A 21150-nucleotide genomic window follows, 5' to 3' on the forward strand; every position below is an offset into this window, starting at 1 on the left:
ATGTGGTCATGATAGGGTGTGGCTAAGGGAGTGACATCACCACTGGGGGCCCCACAACAGTAAATATGTGCATGACAATAAACAATTCATTAACTTGCAGTATGGTAGGTGAGCAATGAACAATAATCCCAGTCACACAAAACAGGCGATTTTCGTTAAAAATAAAGTTTGTACAAAAACAAAAGCACAAGTCTAGTTGTTACCCCTTTGTTAGCCTTTATCTCCCATTCTCTTGAATTTGACTTTGCCTGTGGTCCCCTTGCTCGGAGGGGCAGGAGCACAGTGGGGTCACGTAATGTGACATTTCATGACCCTGTGGTAATAGCGCATTAATTAATTCAATTAATAGTTCATTCTACTGGCTAAAAGACCAATTTACATCTGATGCTCTCATCGATTTCAATTGGACTGCTGTCTTCCTAAACCGGCAAGAATCCCAGAGACCTGAGACGGGCACTAGGCTACGGTTCTGGAGCTGCATTGTTATCAGAATATGTATTTATTTTTTTGTTGTTTTTAAATCGAAACAAAGAATGTATATTAATTTACTTTAAAATGCATTCATGATTAATGAGATTTTTTCGGGGGCAGCAAGTGCAAAAGTATCAGGAACTTAGGAGAGCCACTAGATGGCGCTAGTATATTTGAAACGAAATACATGTCAGCCTGTATTTGACACTAAAAATATTCCTGATTCATCTCCAAAAAAAATCTAAAATCCCAACATTGGCAGAAAGAAAGGAAAGAAAACTCCTAAATAAAAAAAATATATATATATTTATAAAATAATCTAAAATAAACCATCGGAACCCAGACAACGTTAGACTACCCCGCGGGAAGAAGTGTATGACGTCACCGGTAGACTGGTCAACGCGCTGTGCACGTTGGGAGTGGCGAGTGCTGTTGTCGCAGGAGAATAAATCACGCAGCCGCCATTTTGGTATTATAATAGAAAGAAAAACGCCACCGACGGGACTGTAGCGAGCTTCTGTCCTTAGCTATTATACCGGGACATTAAGAGTGCTGAGGCCTATGTGACACACGAACCGCTGTCGTAGCTGTCTACTTGTGAGGCTATTGTCCTTATTCCCCCCGGTGTTAGCTTGGGTGACTCCCCCTGGGATCCGCTTCGCCACGGCAGGAGAGCGGGGCGCTCGGCGGGGCGGGGGGGACACGCTGACATCCGCCAGCGGCCAGGACAACAGCGGGGACCTAAGGAGGGGAGGACGGAGAAGGAGGAGATCTCGGGCTGGTAGCGGGAGGAGGATGGAGGCGGAGAGAGGAGACCAGAGCAAAGGTACACAGCAGCCTCCATTGTGTGATGTACACGCGTATGTGTATGTATTTCCCGTTTGTGTATTCTCGTATTGTTCCTTTTGCATTGGCGGAGACTTGCTTGTAGTCTTGTTGCTGTTATATTACCGTATATTTAATTATATAGCGCCAGGGCTTCACCCAGGCCTCATTGATTCGTATAGCGCCACCGTATTCCGCAGCGCAGTACAATGCGGAAACGGGGCTTAAGTAGTCACGCGGTATGGCGGACCCTGCTTACAATCTTGATAACTGTACGTGAGTTATTGATGGAGCAGAAAGCGGTGACTATGTAGGTGATGCATAGCAGAGGATAATTGTGCGGAGGCTGAGAGAGGACATAACTCCACACGGACTCATTGGAGGCACTTTGCGGCAGGACTTCCTTTGTTGGCCTGTAACTGAGGACTAGCCATGGCGGAAGTGACTAGGATGAGCTTTTCGATGCTGCTATGTATCCCCTCAGTTTTTAATTTTCGAAATAAATGAGCGGTTAGTTTCTTAACCCTTTCAATGCTAGCATTAGGTTTCGTTTTCAACTATTCTCAGTAACATGGCTTAAGGTAAACTGTGTATCCTGTTACCTTATATAATGGGAAAATTACAAGAAATAAAACTTTCTCCATAATGCACATGATAGCTTTGTGGTCCTTTAAAATTTTCATGGTGTTTCTTTTGCAATTCAACACCGTTCCCCAGCTCCTTTCTATGCATTGGACCGGTTCACGGTCTAGAAGCCTGCGGGAGGACTGTAATACATTTAACGGGGGTGTCACCGGCATTTAACTGCCCCTGGAGTCACTTCTCTAATGGTCAACACTTGCCTTGGCAAATTTATCATGTGCGTGTATATATATATATATATATATATATATATATATATATTAGATAGGCACATAGTCTTCATACCAAGCCCATGTAAGTAATGGAGACATGTGAGAAGCTGTAAACTTAAATGATTATATTAAAGAAATATATAGTTACATAATACTTCTTTCCATAATTAAGCTAACCTTCTGGCAACTCTGGTTTTGAGTTAACTCCATCCTCCTAATCTGTTTTTATTTATTTTTTGGGAGATACATATCTGCGGCACTGTATTTACTGATCCCTTTATGAAGGTAGTAATCAGTGGGGGGGTTCAGTCTTATAGCCTGCCGATCTTAAGATATGTGGTTGGCATCTTCACTCGTCTTTACCATAGTTTGAAAGGGACTCCCTACCTGTCTATACTGAAAGGAAGTGTACCATATCCTGGCAGGCTGACATCACAGCAGCTGGAGGAAGTGGTCATATTTTTTTGACAATTGAAAACTGGAGATACACTGAGCTCTTCTGAGAGAAGTAATTGCAAGATGTCTATTTGAGGCAGCGGTTGAGTTCACGGTAGGGTATTATATAAAGCTTATTAGTGAGGCATGAATATGCGCCTTGGGCCAAGGCATGAACATATCTCCTACAAGCCAAGGAGCAGGGAAAAAGGTAGGTGCATGGAGGGATTACGCAGAATTGCATTTGCAAGGGGGACTGCTAGATGGGTTGTGTCCCTTTAATGAATAAGCAGTGGGAAGAAGATACAGAGACATACACTGTGATGCCCAGACTCAAAGCACTGAAAAACAATTACTGGCCATACCTTCGCTGACACTTTAACATCCTTGAAAAAAATGTGAAGCAGCTTTCACACCAATAATATATTTTAAGATTTTTTTTTATTATGGTTTGTCAAATTTAACTACTGAAATCATAATAATCACGCAGACATAATTTAAAATAGCGATTCCTACGGTTTCATAAGGTAGGTGATATACTCATAAAATATAATTACATTGGTTTATTAAGTATACAAACATGTAGATTTGGGAAAAATTGATCATGACTTTATAGAAAGTTTCTTCTTGCCCACCATTTTTATTTCCGCTAAGTTTCTCTATTGCACTTTCAGATGGTGAAGTTAATGTGCTGGATGATATTTTAACTGAAGCACCAGACCAAGATGATGAACTGTACAACCCAGAAAGTGAGCAAGATGTGAATGAGAAAAAAGGTATTCATTTTATTACTTTTTGCCAATCAGAATGCTTCTTTTCCCTATGTGAAGATGTCCACTTGTAAGCCAGTAATGTCTGGATATACGTACGGTATTGTCAAATGACTAAACGCAGTGATTACAGAATTTTACCTTTTTCCTGGAATTAATGTCATGTTTAATTGGCACATTGCTGTAGCTTGATCATTTACATTTCCTTAGGGTCCAAAAGGAAAAGCGACAGAATTGAAATGGGAGAGTCAAAGAGACAAAAACAATCCTCACACGTAACAAGACAACCGCCTCAGAGGCTGTCCGCGGGGAGCAACAAAAGGGTTGCCAGCATTAAAGGAAAGCAGGCTCCGGAATACAAAAGTGATGACTTTCAGAGGCAAGAACGGAACCGGAGGCCCGATGGCGATCGGCGGATCCGTTCCTCTGGCAGTGCTGTACATGAAGTTTTTAAAGGTCCGCACGAAAAGATGAGCATTAGAAAGAGAGACTCTGGCAGGAGGCCCAAATCGAACACTCCAGAAATAGCTTCTGAGGTAATGAGTGCTTCTTACGTATATAAAATGAGTAACTTCAGTAGTGACGTTTCAATGAAACTATGATATTGGTTAGTGATATCTTGACACTGTTAAGCGATGACTATAAGCAAGAACATGTTTAACGTTGGCTAAACCTAATGACCTCTTATTTGGCAACATTCATGTCAATGTACACATCTTACCCATAGTTATGTTGGGAAAAGATGTTGGCCTATACTTGGTTATATAACTTCTTCTAAACTGTTTCATTCTGTACATTTGTGGATTTTATGTTTAGATTAAACATTGTTGCAACTATCTCAACAGTTTAACATCTTCTCTATTAATGTAAAGTAACTCTTAGGGGAAACCTCACTGTTTTGTATATTCTTTTGTAACTCTTATGTTTTTTGTTTTGACAACCAATCCTTTGTTAGAAGATAAGACACGAGGTAAGCAGACGTCAAAGTAGGTCCAGCCACTCCTCCAATGATGGAAATTCTGAGGAATATGGCTCAGATCAAGAATCTGGAAGTAGTGAATCGTCTGATCAAGGCAACCATAGTGAGAATGATGATGGAATGGATGATGATGACGGCGAAGATGCTGAAGAGGAAGAAGAGGGTGAAGAAGATGAAGAAGAATATGATCAGGATGAACAGGAACGAGACCAGAGGGAAGGAAATGATTATGATACACGCAGCGAGGCCAGCGACTCAGAATCTGAGTCTGCCTCTTTCTCTGGTGATTCGATTCGATCAGGATCAGGCTCTGACATTTCAGGTAACTTTTAGTGTATATCATTTGTCTGTCTGTATTGTGTTCCGTGACCAAATTTGCCAATGTCTTTACTGCAGACTGTTAACTTACACATGGTTGAAAAGTCATTAGTTTATCAACTAATTTTAAACCTGTTAAGGAAAGGAGAATTATTTGCGGTGCACACGTTCCCTGGTTACCTAGATATATGATGACGACGACGACAGGAAAAGAACCTGCCTTTTTTGAATCGCTTTACTAAATCTTCTGGATAGCCTTACGCACATCCCAGCCTTTCATATTATTTAACAATCATATTCTTGTGGAGCATATTGAGGGTATCATTGATACTTTTACGATCTAATATTAATTTTTATATATATATTTCTGAAAAATAATTTTTTCTCGAATATTTAAAAATCTGCTTAAACTATTTCAGCTATGATGTAATTTGTGTATCCTATCCCTACCAAACATTATTTGCTTGAGGGAAGCCATATTTTTCTGTATATACAACATTTATAACCCGATTAATTGTGCAGCGCATGCAGTAATGTAAAGTGCAGGGACAGCTCCCTCAGCCACTCTTGAAGCATGGTTACCCAACGACTCTTGACAGTAATTGCTTGGTATGTTGTTTCCATTAACATGGAAGCATTCACTTTAAAAGGGATTTTTCACCATACTTTTGTATCCCCTTGATATTGCTCTATGGTTGGGTAGCAATGTAATTTATTTTTTTTTGCCACAAACAGTAAGTTTTTATATATTTTTTTTCACTTGAGTACTTTCTTACCTGTGGTCATTTTGCTATTGGAGAGTTTAGTTACTTCTAGGAAAGGCAGCGCACACAGCTGTAGGAAACACTTGCAGTAGTGCCTGTGAATCACACTAGTAAAATGGCCGTTAAGGCACACCCCCAACACAAATGTATTCGGCACACAGCGGTAGATTCCTACTGACTGCCAACAGTAGAAGTCGGCCATTACTAAAATCTTCTGATTAACGTGAAAACACCTACTCTATTCAACATTGTGCGTGGGAAGTCATACATTTTCCTGGATGTCCTCATCTGATTAAAGTATTAAACAGACTAACTTATTGTAGATCATTTTGCTTGTCGAGTTCATCCGCCCGAGTTGCTGAACCCCAGACCAGCAAATTGCTGAGCTGTTTAAATGCCGGCAGTTTCCCCAAAATATGTTTGTGTTTAAGTGCCCAGGAGCATGACTGCATTATAACTGTAAAATAAAGAAGCAGAGGCTCAGCACTTCAAATAATAAGGTGAGTTTATTTCACACAGGCAACGTTTCGACGAACAGGTCTTTCTCAAGCCTTGCGTCGAAACGTTGCCTGTGTGAAATAAACTCACCTTATTATTTGAAGTGCTGAGCCTCTGCTTCTTTATTTTGGATTTATTGAGGGACTTGGTGGTACCCTGGCTCGTGCACCATTTCACTGCTGAGTGCTGCATTCCAACCTCTCTTTTTGTGTATGCATTATAACTGTGGCGGCACCTATGTACCAATGATTGTAGCTATGGGGTGCAATTCCATTTGATTTCATATCCTTGCGTTACTGTAATCCAGTAACCTGCTGTGCATGTGGAATGACAAATTGTGCCCAATGTTATACAGACTAAACGCAAGTAGTTATTTCACATGATGAAGTTTGCATAATTTCGTATAATATGCTATTATCCTTATCATCTGAATACTTGGTAAGTGTTTACTGATGGTGGATGTACATTCATCACCTTCTAATCTGGAATGTGCACCTTATACGGCAGAGTTAGAAGTCTTTTCCTCTTGGAAATATCTTATGTGCTTTAAACGTTGGTTACTTGCCTGTGGATGGGCTTTAAAGGATTTAGTGAAAAATAAGTTGATGAATCTTTAAACTTCAGCTCTGAGAACTAAGACACACATTTACTTTCAATAATAGTACAAAAGGCACATGGGGAGTATCTTATTAGACAGCACAAATTGGCTCCTTTTGGTTATATTCCTGAGCAGGTTGCCATTCTCTGTTTGCAGATTTGGTATGATCGCTCTCCTGTCCTCGCTTCTTCTGTGAAAATGATCTTATTGGCTGTTATTTGGCACCCTGTCCTCTTTTAGGGGGTGTTATTCCAAAGACGTTAAGTCCAAGTGTAGCTTTTCAGGAGACTGTTGCCTCCTTGTAAATGTGAAATTAGGTTTTTGATCCCTTGTTCTGTCAATGGATCCCGGTTTCAACATGGAAAGGGATACCGCTCTGTCAGTGCTTGGCTGTTGGAGCATTTAAACCCCCCCCCCGCCATGCTTACGTGATCTTTTCACATATTTTCTAGATGAGAAAAAGAAGGAAAGGAAAAGGGCTAGAGGTATTTCTCCAATTGTGTTTGATAGAAGTGGAAGTTCTGCATCAGACTCGTATGCAGGTAGTATTTCCCTTTTTTTTTTTTTTTTTAGATAATACCGATTTCTTCCACAAAATAAATAGATTTTGTAAGCATAGTATATGTTGGTAATGGCAATTAGTCTGGAACAGTTAGTGGCTTTGTTCTGTCCTTTTCATTGATTTATGAAACATAATGTTTTAGTTAAACTGAAACACCCAATTGAGAATTTCTTTTGAGGAAAATGCCTGTAATGTAAACATCCCCCCCGCCTTAAGATGTATTGATCTGGATTCGCTATGTTGGCATTGTGAGCAGCAATTCCAAAAATGAATTATGGCCTAATAACAGCCTCCGATACGGCACAGAAAATGCATATATGAATAGGCGTCTTGCGCAAGGGTGCGATAAAGTGACTTTACGGCAGACTTCTCCTAATTCTCTGTTTCTTGGCTGCCAAACTGTGCTGAAAATAATTCTCTTTGGCTGCTTGATTTGCTCAATGATTGTCTTCTGCACAAATTACATTTCCAACACGGGTAAAATGTTTAAATATATATATATATCATTGTGTAGGAGCGATGTGACATTGTTCATGCGACTCCTTGGATCGTAGGTTTGCTGCAGAGTTGAAATATGGGATTTTCACCTCTATTTATAAATTGGATGTCTTCTAATCATGGCTGAATGGTATCGGTTTAATAAAGTTTTTCTGATTGATATTGTTTTTGTGCGAATGATCAAAGAAAACTGGACAATACAGTTTTGGAAATGTATTTTATGTCTGAAGGCACAACCTGAATACATGTACTTTTGGCTAAATGCAGGTTCAGAAAAGAAGCACGAAAAATTATCCTCTTCTGTTCGTGATGTCCGAAAAGGTATTCTTTAACTTTGTTATTCTGCGATTGACCCTCAGTCCCTTAAAAGACCAAGAATTGTGACTGTTTCCAGAACGTTTGGGTAGTTCTTGCATGGTTCTTACCACAGTGGGTCTGAATTGTCAATCTTCAGTAAAATGACAATATTTTGGAAATTTGAAATATATGCGCTCCCACAAACTTCGGACTTAAATCATATAAAACTGAGAAATTTAAAGATGGAATAGAATACATTTTCAGGATGCAACCGCTTTCAGTAGTTGTCCCAGTTTTCATTGGTAAAGCCAAAATATCTGATTTTGTTACTGCTATTACTTTACTTGACTTGCAAGGGCTGTTGGTTCTTAAAATTACATTATTCATTTCTATTACTGATGGCTTGTTTTTCTTTAGAAATACTCCACATGTAATCTGTGAAAGTGACAGGCAAGCAATTATGGTACTCCCCCATTCATTATACTGATTTAATAATATTGCTGCAGAGAAGTACCAAATTTGACACCACTAGTTTGACCAAGCTGCTCTTGAACTTCTATTTTTGTTTAATGTATTTAATTTACTATCTATAATTTTGCATCCCTCCTATGAGAGTTTTAATCAGGAAAGTCATGGTTACGGTTTGTTGACTTCCCTATACCGTGTGAAGGGCCAACCTCTGTGATCTAAAGCTACAGGAGCTGGCCCTCCATCATGGAGCAGCTCAACCATGCTTGGTGGAGGAACCAGCCAGTGTTGGTTCTTCATCATAAATTGTGTGAAATGAGGCAATTTAAAACCATGGCTCTACCATTAGTTAATTAACCCCATGGTGATGCCTGAGTGAGTTTTATACTGTATTCATTCCTGATGTTTGGTTTTTTTTTTACCCAGGGATATTAACTAGTTGCTATGTCTTCCTCTGTTGTAGAGCAGCAGACTATTTTATAAAAGACAAGTATTAGGTATATGTATTTCAGTGGATTTTTGTTTTTGTTTAAGGTTGTTCCAAAATATATTATGAATAAGACCTTCTATTTAAAAATGAAAGTAAATATATATTATATATATATAATCTCTGTGTGTATGGGGTTCTGATTTTGACTAGTAAAGTCTAATTGTCTAATTATACCATAACATTATTAAAAGATTGCATGTGTATGAAAAAATAAAGTCTGTGCTTCATTTTTCAGAACGAATCAATAAAATTAGGTATATTCTTCAAGATGCTCGATTCTTCCTCATCAAGAGTAACAACCACGAGAATGTGTCCTTGGCTAAAGCAAAGGTAATTTAAATGTACCCATGGCAGACATGTATAGCTATAGCTGAAATTCCACCAATCGTGTTGGTAATTTGTTTCTGGTTCAGCGAATGGGTGCCCAACTATCAAATAATTAAGGCAAGCGATTAATTTTTTTTGTTTAGAGGCATAAAGACACACTCAGTAGCTCTCTGTAAATGTGTGCTTGCCATCTAAATGTATTTACGTTTATCAATATTAACATACAAAATATTTGCTGTACATAAATGAGTATAACAATGTTAACAGCGCACAGGTTATACATTCAGATTAGAATCACAGCAGCTGGGATTATTTGTGCCGTAAATCTGCCATTAATGGTTGACTTTGATATGTGCTATGTGTGTGTCGCCATATGAACTTTTGGTGCCCATTGACTTATTTTTGAACGCAATGTTTTTTTTTTTGTTTTTTTTTTATGACATAGGGTGTTTGGTCAACTTTACCAGTGAATGAGAAGAAGCTAAATGCAGCCTTCAGAGCTGCAAGGAGTGTTATTCTCATCTTCTCTGTTAGAGAAAGTGGTAAATTCCAAGGTAAGCCTGTTCATTTTGGGACCAAAAAAGGCTTTTAATAGTACCTTTTGTTTTCTGTCCAATTTGCATTTTTGTCCATGCGTTATACATTGTGTGTGCAAACACTGCTCTGAATTCAAAATGTATATCTTTCCAGTGTCTGAATATAAATTATGATCAGTTATGTGTGTAATAGACTGCTTTTCTCAAGCAGTACATTTTCCTCTTTGTTTAAAGTTCCCACCCAAAACTTTTCTTTTACAAAATAGGATTTTTTTTTTATGAACCTTTCTTATATACATGCGCACACCATCATATAGTAATCAAAAACAAAATGCCATGTCATGTAATAGCTTGGGTTATTTTCTCATAGGATTCGCAAGGCTGTCATCAGAATCTCATCATGGTGGTTCTCCTATCCACTGGGTGCTGCCAGCAGGAATGAATGCAAAGATGCTTGGGGGGGTGTTCAAGATAGACTGGATTTGCAGGTAGGCATTTTCATATACTACAAACAGCAGTTGTGACAGCAAATTGTTCTCCAAACACGTGCTTTTATGGCAAAAAAAACAACAATTTAATGTAATTTTATGTAAACTTTAAAAATGTATATTCATACCTCTGAATTTTGTGATTGGATGTTTCTTGCCTATCAACAGGAGGGAATTGCCCTTCACCAAATCAGCACACCTAAACAACCCTTGGAACGAACATAAACCCGTGAAGATTGGACGGGATGGACAGGTAAAAAAAAAAACATTATTTTCTAAAGGTCAGATCTTCATTTATATTATTTAGTATTACTATTTTAACTTAAAGAAGTGTGCATTTGCTCAAGAGACACGAGATTAAACTTTTTCATTGTTACATTGACCTAGAGCAAGTGAGGCAGATATACTGACATGTCTGCTGCTCTGGAAAGAATTGGTTGGCTTTTAAATAAAAATGATGGTTTTTACATAATACATTTTGACAGCTGTGTGATGGTAGTAAAATAAATATATGTTTGTGTATTTAAATATATATTGTGTGTGTGTGTGTATGTATATATTTGCAAATACACCATGGTTTTTATTCACATGATGCCATAAAGAGAAATTCTATTAAATATTGTAATATAAGTGTCATTAGCTTGACATCAAATTTTACATGAAAATACATACAATCGCTTTGCTTGAAATGTGTTTCAAGCAAATTTAAGTTTTATTTATTTATTTATATATATATATATATATATATATATATATATATATATATATATAATATATATTCCACAGTTTGGTGAATTTTCTCTTTGCTTATATTCAGGAAATTGAACCAGAGTGCGGAAACCAGCTCTGCCTTCTGTTTCCCACGGATGAAACCATTGACTTGTATCAAGTCATCCACAAAATGAGACACAAGAGAAGAATGCATTCCCAGCCAAGATCTAGAGGACGCCCCTCGCGCCGAGAGACAACCCGAGAAGTGGGAAGGTTAGAAAAGTTCTTTGGACTGATAATAAGCACTTGTGCTGGAGTAACGTGACGGACAACACAGCACGCGTTTTCCTGGCAATGATGAAGATCCAAAATCCTCACATCAAGCTGCATGGAGGCGTTTGTGGCTTCATTGAGGATTTCATGTTGTTCCTGTCCCTTCCGCCCCTCCCACACTCCCCCCAGTCCCACGTTGCTTTTGACCCAGCAGGGGAGGTTGCTCAATTGAGTAAAAAAAAAGTTCACTGGAGAGGCGCAGTTGTAGACCAGTATAGACTAGCATTCATTTTAATACGCAAGTGAAAGTTTTTGAGCCGTGTTGGAGGTGTAGGCAGACTGAAGTCTGAGTAACATATATAGAAATACATCTTAACATACAGAAAGAAAATGTTAATATCTTGTTAAAAGCCTTTTCTTTCAGGTGTAACCCTGGATAACCCCTGTCAGATATGGGACTTTATTAATGGATCATTAATGGTGTTGCAGAAGATGCCACCTCCTTTTGGGGAGATAAAGCTTTAAAAAAAAATGTTGCTTTGTTTTCAAGAGGAGCCTTGTTGGGACTATTTCCATATGGCTTCGGCATGATGTGTTAGAAGCAGATTGCAAAATGTTCTCTTTAAGTAATACCACAGTGAATACCACATCTTGCTGAGCACCTGAAACCGCTTTAGGTTCTTTGGAAAGGGGAGAAAGTTGCACTTGGAGACCCGGCAACAAACCAGAAAGTGGGGCTGTTGCTGTGTCTATACATTCCTTCCAGATGCTGGCAGTACCTGTGGACTATAAATGCTATAGTGGATCGCCTTGGTTCTTATTCACTACTTTATGAACTTATCATATACCAGGAAAAAAAAAATATGGGGGTATAACAGGTTTCAGAATTGGAGAAGGCTTTCAAAGAACTGATGTTTAAAAGCCCTTCAGCCAATCACCCCTCCCTCTTATAGGCTAATTGCGCACAGATACACCATGCAGGTTTCTTCTAAAGACTGGATATGTTGGTTTCATGGGGTGTACAACTGGGTTATTCGGTGGTAGGTGGTAGAGAGCCAGTTCCAGATTCCCTATGCCTTTCGAAAGGATGCCGCCGATTTAGGTAGAAGGAAACCTGACAGAACCCCCTTATTTCATTTTCATTTTTATTACTTTTTTTAATTTTTTTTTCTTTTTTTATGGCCTTAAATGGACTGAGCACACAGAAGTTGTAAGCTAAGAGGTTTCCATGCTAATAACAAGTGTATAATAACAAGTGAATCCTTTACTGCACTTTTGCAATGGACTGCAAAATATTCTTGTAACAGCACCACACCTTCTCAGGTCAGCCGTGTATTTGTGCGGCCTGCAGCTTAAAACCCGTTAGCGGACTACTGTATGAACTGTTGCTATATTTTATACCGATCGTAAATGCACTCTACAGGAAAGCGGTATGTTCCCTCTTTACACCAGTTTTTTTTTTCTTCTTTTTTTTGCTAAATGTGCAACTGCAGTGCTTCCTGCTCAGAGGGTAAACTTCAATAAACTTTTGTTAGTGCTTTCATTTGAAGTATGTTACATTGTTAATTGAGTAATAAATACCTTATGTACTTACTCCAATATAACAGTTTAGTTAGATTAGGGGTCGTGATTTTGTGTTTAGTAAGGTGTTTTTTATTGACAAACTCACCTGTTCACATTTAATGCAATAGCAGTATTCCACGTATAGATAATGATAGTAGAGGGAGAGTATAACTTCCAGATTAGCCAGAACGTCTCCTGACTTTTGGGACGAGTTGGTATCGTTTAACTTAATACATTGTGCAGGTTAATGATTTCAATGCAGCCCTGCTGCAGAAGCATTCTCTGTTATAGGGAGCCTATTCTACGATGCTGGTTGGCTCTTATGATATCTCCAACCTTAGTATGAGATAACTTCAGCTTCCATGGAATGTGTTTTAGATAGATTTATTTCTATATAAACAAGTTTATTGCTTTAAAGATGTAGGTACACCTATTGTTATACAGTATGCCTTTGAGTAGTTTATATGTGGAACCTGTGAATGCTTGCAGAGTGATTCAGTGCCTTCAGCAGATAATATATAGAAATCCACTTGGCTTCAAGGTGGTGGCAACTTTTACAGGTATGTATTTACCAAACCTTTTTCCAATTTTTGATTTAATTTCTGACATTTAATTTGTGTAGGCGTCGACCGGAAGATTATGATATTCATAACAACCGAAAGAAACCAAGAACTGACTATCCCGCAGAGTTTCACCAGAGACCAGGTTAATATCTCACCAAGATTCTCTTTGTATTATAAACGCTTGGTACCTATGTTCTTTGTTACAGCATACGTGACCAGTCTGTAACTTTCCATCACGGTTCTCTACATGTGCATTTTAGGATTATGAAGAAGAAGCGTACTTATGTTGCAACTTAAGTTATTTGAAAGATTACATTGGTCGTCCAAATGATTCTTATCTGTCCTCTAATGCTATGTTTGTAATTCTACTTGGCGATGCTAAAGTAACATGAACTGAATTCCATTTACAACATAAATTCTTTAGTTATTGCTATTACAAGATTGGACTTCTGTCTCCTCTACTGAGTGCAGGGAGCGTATGTGTGTACCTGCGTATACTTCCTGTACATGCTCATAGGCACCCATATTAAAGCAGTTGGACTGTTGGTAGCCATTGGCAAGTCTGCTAGCTGAACATTGATGTTCAACTAGCATACACAATTGGCTTCCCCTCTTCCAGTTAGGTTTAATGGGAGTACTTTAAAAAATGTGCAGGAAGTGTAATTAGGTATGCTTCCTGCTTACATTTCTTAGTTTTGGTAAAGACAGGAGGAAAAGATGAAAAGTCAAAATTCAACAAATCGGTACATTCTTAAATCATTGTAGCTAGAAATTAAAAGTGCTATTTAATGGTATCTTGTCAATAACAATCACCAGTGTGTTGGAACCCCATCTTAAGTGTATACTGAGGGGAGAGCCACCTTCCCATCCTTTTAATAGGCATTATTTCCCACTAATATATTTCTCCTTAGTGCTTCTGATCGTTGTTGATAGGTTCAAGCCACCAGTCTCGGCTCGCATGATATTAACTTTTACACTAAAAGTCTCCAAAGCAGTTAGCTCAAGCTATGTGGGTTTTTTTTCTGTAAATTGACTTGCCTGTGGTAAAAATATGATGACATTTTGGGTTCCAAGGTATTTTATTATCTTTATGTGCCCCCCAACATCACCAACCTTTTCTGAAACAAAGGGTTTATGTCTTTGTCTTCCACTCTCATAGATGTTTGAAAATTAAATTTTTGTACTGTTTTTTCTTTTCTCCATTATCAATTCTTTATACTATTAAATGTACACAATATATTTAATTTATAATTACAGACATTTAATAGTGTGCTTGGAAAACAAAGTATAACATTTGAATTCGGATGTAATTCCTATTAATCAGCAGTGGTTATTAAATAGAAATAAAAAAAACAAACACGGGTCCAGAAATAGTGATTTAATAACTGGAGAAATCTGTCTCTTCTACTTACAGGGTTTGTTAAGGATCCTCGATACCAAGAAGTAGATCGGTAAATATGCTTTGTTTTTGTATAAATTATTTGCAGACAAAATTGTAGCAGAAATATTAATTTTTCTTAATATTTATTTTTGACAGAAGATTTACCGGGGTGCGCAGAGATGTATTTCTAAATGGGGTAAGATTGGTTACGTCATGTGTCGTGTGTGATGTTAAAAATTGAACTTTATGAATTTATTGCTTTTTTTTTTTAATATGAGATCTCTACTCTCAGAGGAAGTCTAACAACTCTGGTAGCCCAGTTAAAAAGCAGCTAACAGCTAATGCTTTTCATCCTTTGACGTAGACTTCCCACCTATACTTTTTTCTAAATCCTTATCTCTCTTCTCTTCCTCCAAGCTATAAATATTGAGATTTTATACTGCAAATGCCGACCTCATCTTCAAAAAGACTTACCTTAGTGTTAAGACCCTTTTTTATCGCTAATAAAAAATATTCAAATATGGGTCCTAACACTGATCCCTCGAATACACACTATTACACCGACCGTCTATCTCCTTTCACTCAACCATTGCTTTATCTGTTCAACTATTTTAACGTTTAAACCCAAAGACAGTCTATGTTGGACAGTGTCAAATGCCTTACTGAAATCTAGATATCAGGGTGATATCTACTGTTACTCCCTGGTCTGTTATTTAAGTTAGACAGCCAAAGGATTGTTAGGTTGACCTCCCTGAAGTAAGCCTGTGCGGTTTTTGATCTTGCAAACCACTTACGTCAGGATATTTAACATTCCTTGACCCAACAATGGTTTCCCAACCACAGATATAATTCTTACCGGTCTGTAGTTGACAGTCTTCCTTCTTCATTTTTTTTTGAAGTGGTACTGCAATTGCCAACTTCTTGACCTACTCCTGCCAACAGTGACTGCAAAAAGCCTGCCAAAGGTTCTGTGAGGACACTGAAGCTCTTTTATTACCTTTGGGTGTATCCCATCGGATCACGTGGATTTGTCTTCTACTTTTATAGAGTTCACTTAGAACGTCTTTCTCTGTAAACACACATGCTTTACATGTTTGCCTGTTTCTCCTTTCTGAGAGGTCCATTCAATTTTCTCTGTAACAATTGAACAGCACTAAGTACTACCCATGCTGTCCATAAAGGTAGAACAGTGCTGCTGCGTTATAGAAACGGAATATGCAAGACTGAAAAATGAGCAATATGTAACCGATAGTCATGTTAACTGATCAGTGGTGTTTGTGTGAGCTCTGTTTTGCTTTTATACACTAAACTGGCTTAACTGATACAGTATCTCACAAAGGTGAGTACACCCCTCACATTTTTGTAAATATTTTATTATCTTTTCATGTGACAGCACTGAAGAAATTACACTCTGCTACAATGTAAAATAGTGAGTGTACAGCCTGTATAACCGTATACATTTGCTGTCCCCTGAATAACTCAACACACAGCCATTAATGTGTAAGCCTTGGCAACAAAAGTGAGTACACCCCTAAGTGGCCACCATTATTTTCCAGCACTGCCTTAACCCTCTTTGGCATAGAGTTCACCAGAGCGTCACAGGTTGCCACTGGAATCCTCTTCCACACCTCCATGACCACATCACGGAGCTGGTGGATGTTAGAGACCTTGCGTTCCCCCACCTTCCGTTTCAGGATACCCCACTGATGCTCAATAGGGTTTAGGTCTGGAAGACATGCTTGGTCAGTCCATCACCTTTACCCTTAGCTTATTTAGCAAGGCAGTGTTCATCTTGGAGGTGTGTTTCAGGTCGTTATCATGTTGGAATACTGCCCTTTGGCCCAGTGTCTGAAGGGAGGGGATCATGCTCTGCTTCAGTATGACACGGTTCATGTTGGCATTCATGGTTCCCTAAATGAACTGTAGCTCCCCAGTGCCCGGAGCACTCATGCAGGCCCAGACCATGACACTCCCACCACCATGCTTGACTGTAGGCAAGACACACTTGTCTTTGTACTCCTCACCTGGTTGCCACCACACACGCTTGACGCCATTTGAACCAAACAGGTTTCTCTTGGTCTCATGGGACCACAGGACATGATTCCAGTAATCCATGTGGTAAGTCTGCTTGTCTTCAGCAAACTGCGGGCTTTCTTGTGCATCATCTTTAGAAGAGGCTTCCTTCTGGTACGCCATGCAGACCAACTTGATGCAGTGTGCGGCATATGGTCTGAGCACTGTCAGGGTGACCTCCCTCAACCTCTGCAGCAATGCTGACAGCGCTCATACGTCTATTTCCCAAAGACAACCTCTGGATATGACGGTGCGCATGTGCACTCGGCTTCTTTGGTCGACCATGGTGAGACCGGTTCTGAATGGAACCTGTCCTGTGAAACTGCTGTATGGTCTTGCCCACCGTGATGCAGCTCAGTTTCAGGGTCTTGGCAATCTTCTTTTAGCTTAGGACGTCTTTTATGTAGAGCAACCATTATTTTTTTTTCAGATCCTCAGGGTTCTTTGCCATGAGGTGCCATGTTGAACTTCCAGTGACCAGTATGAGAGTGTGAGATCGATAACACCAATATTATCACCTGCTCCCAATTCACACCTGAGACCTTGTAACACTGAGTCACATGTCACCAGGGAGGGAAAATGGCTATTTGGGCCCAATTTGGACATTTCCACCTAGGGGTATTATTTTACACCGTTATACAGGCTGTACACTCGCTGCTTTACATTGTAGCAGAGCGTCATTTCTTCAGTGTTGTCACATGAAAAGATATAATCACATATTTACAAAAATGTGAGGGGTGTACTCACCTTTGTGAGATACTGTATATGGAAGGGTGGAATGCATTGGTTTTGTCTGTGTGGAAGGTAAAATAAACAGGCGAGACTGCTTATGCGTGGCACAGGTAGTTCCAAAATAAACATTTGTTTTACACAATTTGGTTTGTTTATTTAAATTTCATTTCTCCTTGCTTTTGAGTGACACATTTTTCTTTTTGTTTTTTCAGTCTTACAATGATTATGTTAGAGAGTTTCACAACATGGGGCCGCCACCGCCGTGGCAAGGAATGGTATGTATTTGTATAGTGATTCAAGTGATGTAAACTAAAGTTACTTTCAACTTCTGCGTTATGTCTCCAAAACTAGCAACACCTTTATAAAAGTCATCTTTCACTTAAGTTGGGCCTTAAAGTCAGTTGATAACTTTTATTGAGCCAGCATAGGAATTCTGCTCAGTCTGCTGTTCTACCTAAAGAAGAGTCCTCCAAGATCCCTTCGAAGGCCTTATTCTGTGTGGCATGGTAAAAGCTATTGACTTTCACTAAAGGTTCTAGATTGTTTTGGGCTAATACAGCTGTATCGATTGTTATCAGAAAGTGGGTATGGACCTAAACACAGAGGAAATGCATGTATCTGTAGTTAAAACGAAAGGTTTGGAATATGTCTACCAGGCTATACTTTTAAGCCTGTTTTGACGGTAAAGGCTTAAATGATATGTCAACTGACCATATCCTTTTATTGAATATTTTTTCTGTTCTGTTTGCGAAAGTCTAGAGAGACATATCATTAAATATAGTTTAATGCTAATCTGCTTTTGTGGTTTCACACTGAATTGGCACCTTACTGGTATCCTACCCAACTAGGCTTCTCAATCTTAATTACTGACTGGTTATTCCTTTACTGAATTCAGGTTTTGTGTTATCGTTCGATTTATCTAAATGCACTACTTTAAATGTAATGTATATCAGTTATATTGGTCTAAGTATCAAATTTATGTCAAGCACCTAACGTGTTAATGATGAAAGAAGTATTAGTATTTACACCAAGAGCTTCAGCCTAAAGGTATTTCATTTATTTTTGCAGCCTCCATACCCTGCGATGGAACAGCCCCCACATCACCCTTACTATCAGCACCATGCACCTCCACCTCAAGCACACCCACAGTTCTCGGGTCATCATCCAGTTCCCCACGATGCAAGATATCGGGACAAACGTGTAGTAAGTGAAAACCAACTGCACTTAAGTGTAAATTTCATTTGATTTAGTTATTGTATATTTTCTAGTCCTTAAATGCTACTGTTGTGAAGCTTGCAACAAAGTCTTTACCTTGTGCTAGGCAGATCGGTTGAAGAACATTTTAGTATGTAGCATGTATAAGCATAATTTCTTTTAGTCCTACAGGTTCGATCTTCATGATAAAATGTAAAACTTACATATATCTCCTGTAAAGTTTTTCTTGAGGATTTTGAAACCTTTGCAATAAAATGTTCCTTTTTTTTTTTCCCAGCACGACTATGATATGAGAGTAGATGACTTCCTGCGTCGCACCCAAGCAGTCGTCAGTGGTCGGCGAAGCCGCCCAAGAGAGAGGGATAGAGAGCGTGAGCGAGAGCGCCCCAGAGACGCCCGCCGAGACAGAGGCCGCGACCGCGATAGAGACCGGGAGAGGGAGCGAATTCGTGATAGAGACCGGGGTGATCGAGGAGACAGAAGTGACAGGGGAGACCGGGGCAGATATAGAAGATAACTGGCTTACACACTACCGGTTGTGTTCTGAAGAACTTATGGATTTATGTCCTCCCCTCATAAATATATGCAGTGTTGACATCTGTTAGGGCTGTTCTAAAGAGTTTGTGTGGGGGAAAACAAGAAATGTCTTTTGATCTTTTTTGATATGCAAGTGTCCTCCGGATGAATTTAAACATGAAGCAAAGAAGGTGCATCGTCATTAAACCTAGAAATTATAAAGACGCACAAACCTTGCATAGAGATTTGTAATTGGTTTTCTTGAAATGTAACACCAAATTCATCCCAGTGCTTGTTTTCCTTGTTAATTCGTGAATAAATTGGATCACACACAATTTGAATGCCCCCCCTCGATTGTGAAATGGTTAGGTAGTCACTGCCTTTACACATTTTCTTTTTTTCTCTCCTTCCATATAGTTCAAGTTGATTGTGTGACCATAATGCTGCTATAAGGTATGCAGATCTTGAGATATAGGCCAAGTGAATGAATTGTTAGAAGTCCTTTCCAAATCCCACTTAGTAACGATGAGCAATACCATGAACCTTTTTTTTCTTTTTTATATATATTTAATTTTCTTTTTTTTAAACAACCATTTGGATGCTTTGATTGTTGATGTCTGATCACCTGTGGGGAGTGATCATAACCTCTGTGTGCTAGATAATGTTTTGACATCTGCCATCATTTTGGTTTTAAATTGGTAAAATTGCAATATCTGCAGTTTGTAATGAGCCATGGTATGAGCTATTAAGCTTATAATCCCTTGCTACAAAGCATCTGTTATTTTGAATAGTCTCCGGCCACACTGGGTTGTGTTTGTGCCGTTTTTTGTTTTTTATAATAAAAACTACTGTGAAAAGATGAAATGACTTATGAAGCGTTTTATTTCTGAAAAGTAAGGAACACGTTTTATTTCCTTATGCTATGTATTGACTCCAAAGCTTCCACTTAATATTGTCCATGTTTTTAATTTAATCTTTAAAGGGTCAGTTAAATGTCCATGATTTCCCCACTAGAAGTAAAATACATACAATGTGTACGCACCTCCACGTACATGATACCAGTGATGGCTTGGGGAATGCTGTACATGTACGGGCTCACAATACATTGTCTTTAATAAAACTGCAGCCATGCGACTGCCCTTTTCTCTGAAACAAAGCCAATCAGTAGCAGAAAAGCGCACTCATTAACCCCTTAAGGACAACGGGTTGTCTTAAAACCCATTAAAGACAATGTATTGTGAGCCCGTACATGTACGGGTTTTGTCATGAAAGGGTTAAAATCTGTTGAAATGCCCACAGCATTCCCCAAGCCATTGCTTGTATTGGGTATCGTACGTGGAGGTGTATATGTGTGCGTATGATGGCTGGAATATCCTTTCAAAGTGGAAGAGCACCTGTTGGATCTGTGCCCATGACATGAAACACTTCATCATCTTTGACTGTTTTGTAAAGGCTTTATAAACAGACAAGAGAAGTAATTTAGGACTTGACAAATCGCAGGTCGCCATGGTGACTGAGAATTTTGTCCTGTCGCCTAGGTCAGGGGCGGCCAGTGTGCGGCCTGCCGGACTTCAGGGTGCGGCCTGTCGGACTTCAGGGTGCTGCCTAATAACCACCTCGGCTTGCGGCCGCACCACATGAACGTTGGTCTAATGTTCATGTAGTGCGGCCGCAGGGTGGTAAAACCGTCGTGTGCACACCGACTGCTTTAAATTTTTTTAGGCGTTAGGCGGCCAGCTTGCACATACCGTGCTGCTGAGTGGCTCAGTGAGGCTCTTCGTCCCGCCCCTTTCAAGACTTGACGCTCAAGGGGGGCGGGCTCACAGAATAGTTCCTCGTAGCGGGGATCGTAAGCGAAAATGTAAGTATTTAAAAAAAAAATAATAAAAAAAAAAAATAGGGGTTTGAGGAGAGGGGGGGTTCCCTTGGGACATCATTAATTTTG

At 39.2% G+C, this 21150-nt stretch overlaps 1 protein-coding gene across 3 annotated transcripts; it reads left to right on the plus strand.

Annotated features, from left to right (window-relative positions):
- Positions 1-887: 887 nt before the first annotated feature.
- Positions 888-20069, plus strand: YTHDC1 (YTH N6-methyladenosine RNA binding protein C1). Of its 3 annotated transcripts, XM_053461704.1 has the most exons (17): positions 888-1297; positions 3260-3361; positions 3566-3891; positions 4311-4656; positions 6965-7054; positions 7840-7893; positions 9063-9157; positions 9600-9708; positions 10061-10178; positions 10347-10431; positions 10996-11162; positions 13348-13430; positions 14703-14739; positions 14826-14865; positions 17687-17749; positions 18543-18677; positions 18967-20069. In XM_053461704.1, exons 1-17 carry the CDS (start codon positions 1267-1269, stop codon positions 19204-19206), a joined length of 2121 nt encoding a protein of 706 aa, XP_053317679.1. In that variant the 5' UTR covers positions 888-1266; the 3' UTR covers positions 19207-20069. The 3 variants fall into 3 exon arrangements, with proteins under 3 accessions (XP_053317679.1, XP_053317680.1, XP_053317681.1); XM_053461705.1 differs by lacking the exon at positions 6965-7054 and having other exon boundaries at positions 890-1297; XM_053461706.1 differs by lacking the exons at positions 6965-7054; positions 7840-7893 and having other exon boundaries at positions 890-1297.
- The last annotated feature ends 1081 nt before the right edge of the window (positions 20070-21150 follow it).

The sequence above is a fragment of the Spea bombifrons genome, chromosome 1 (genome assembly GCF_027358695.1).
Source record: "Spea bombifrons isolate aSpeBom1 chromosome 1, aSpeBom1.2.pri, whole genome shotgun sequence".
In the NCBI taxonomy this organism is placed as follows: Eukaryota; Metazoa; Chordata; class Amphibia; order Anura; family Pelobatidae; genus Spea; species Spea bombifrons.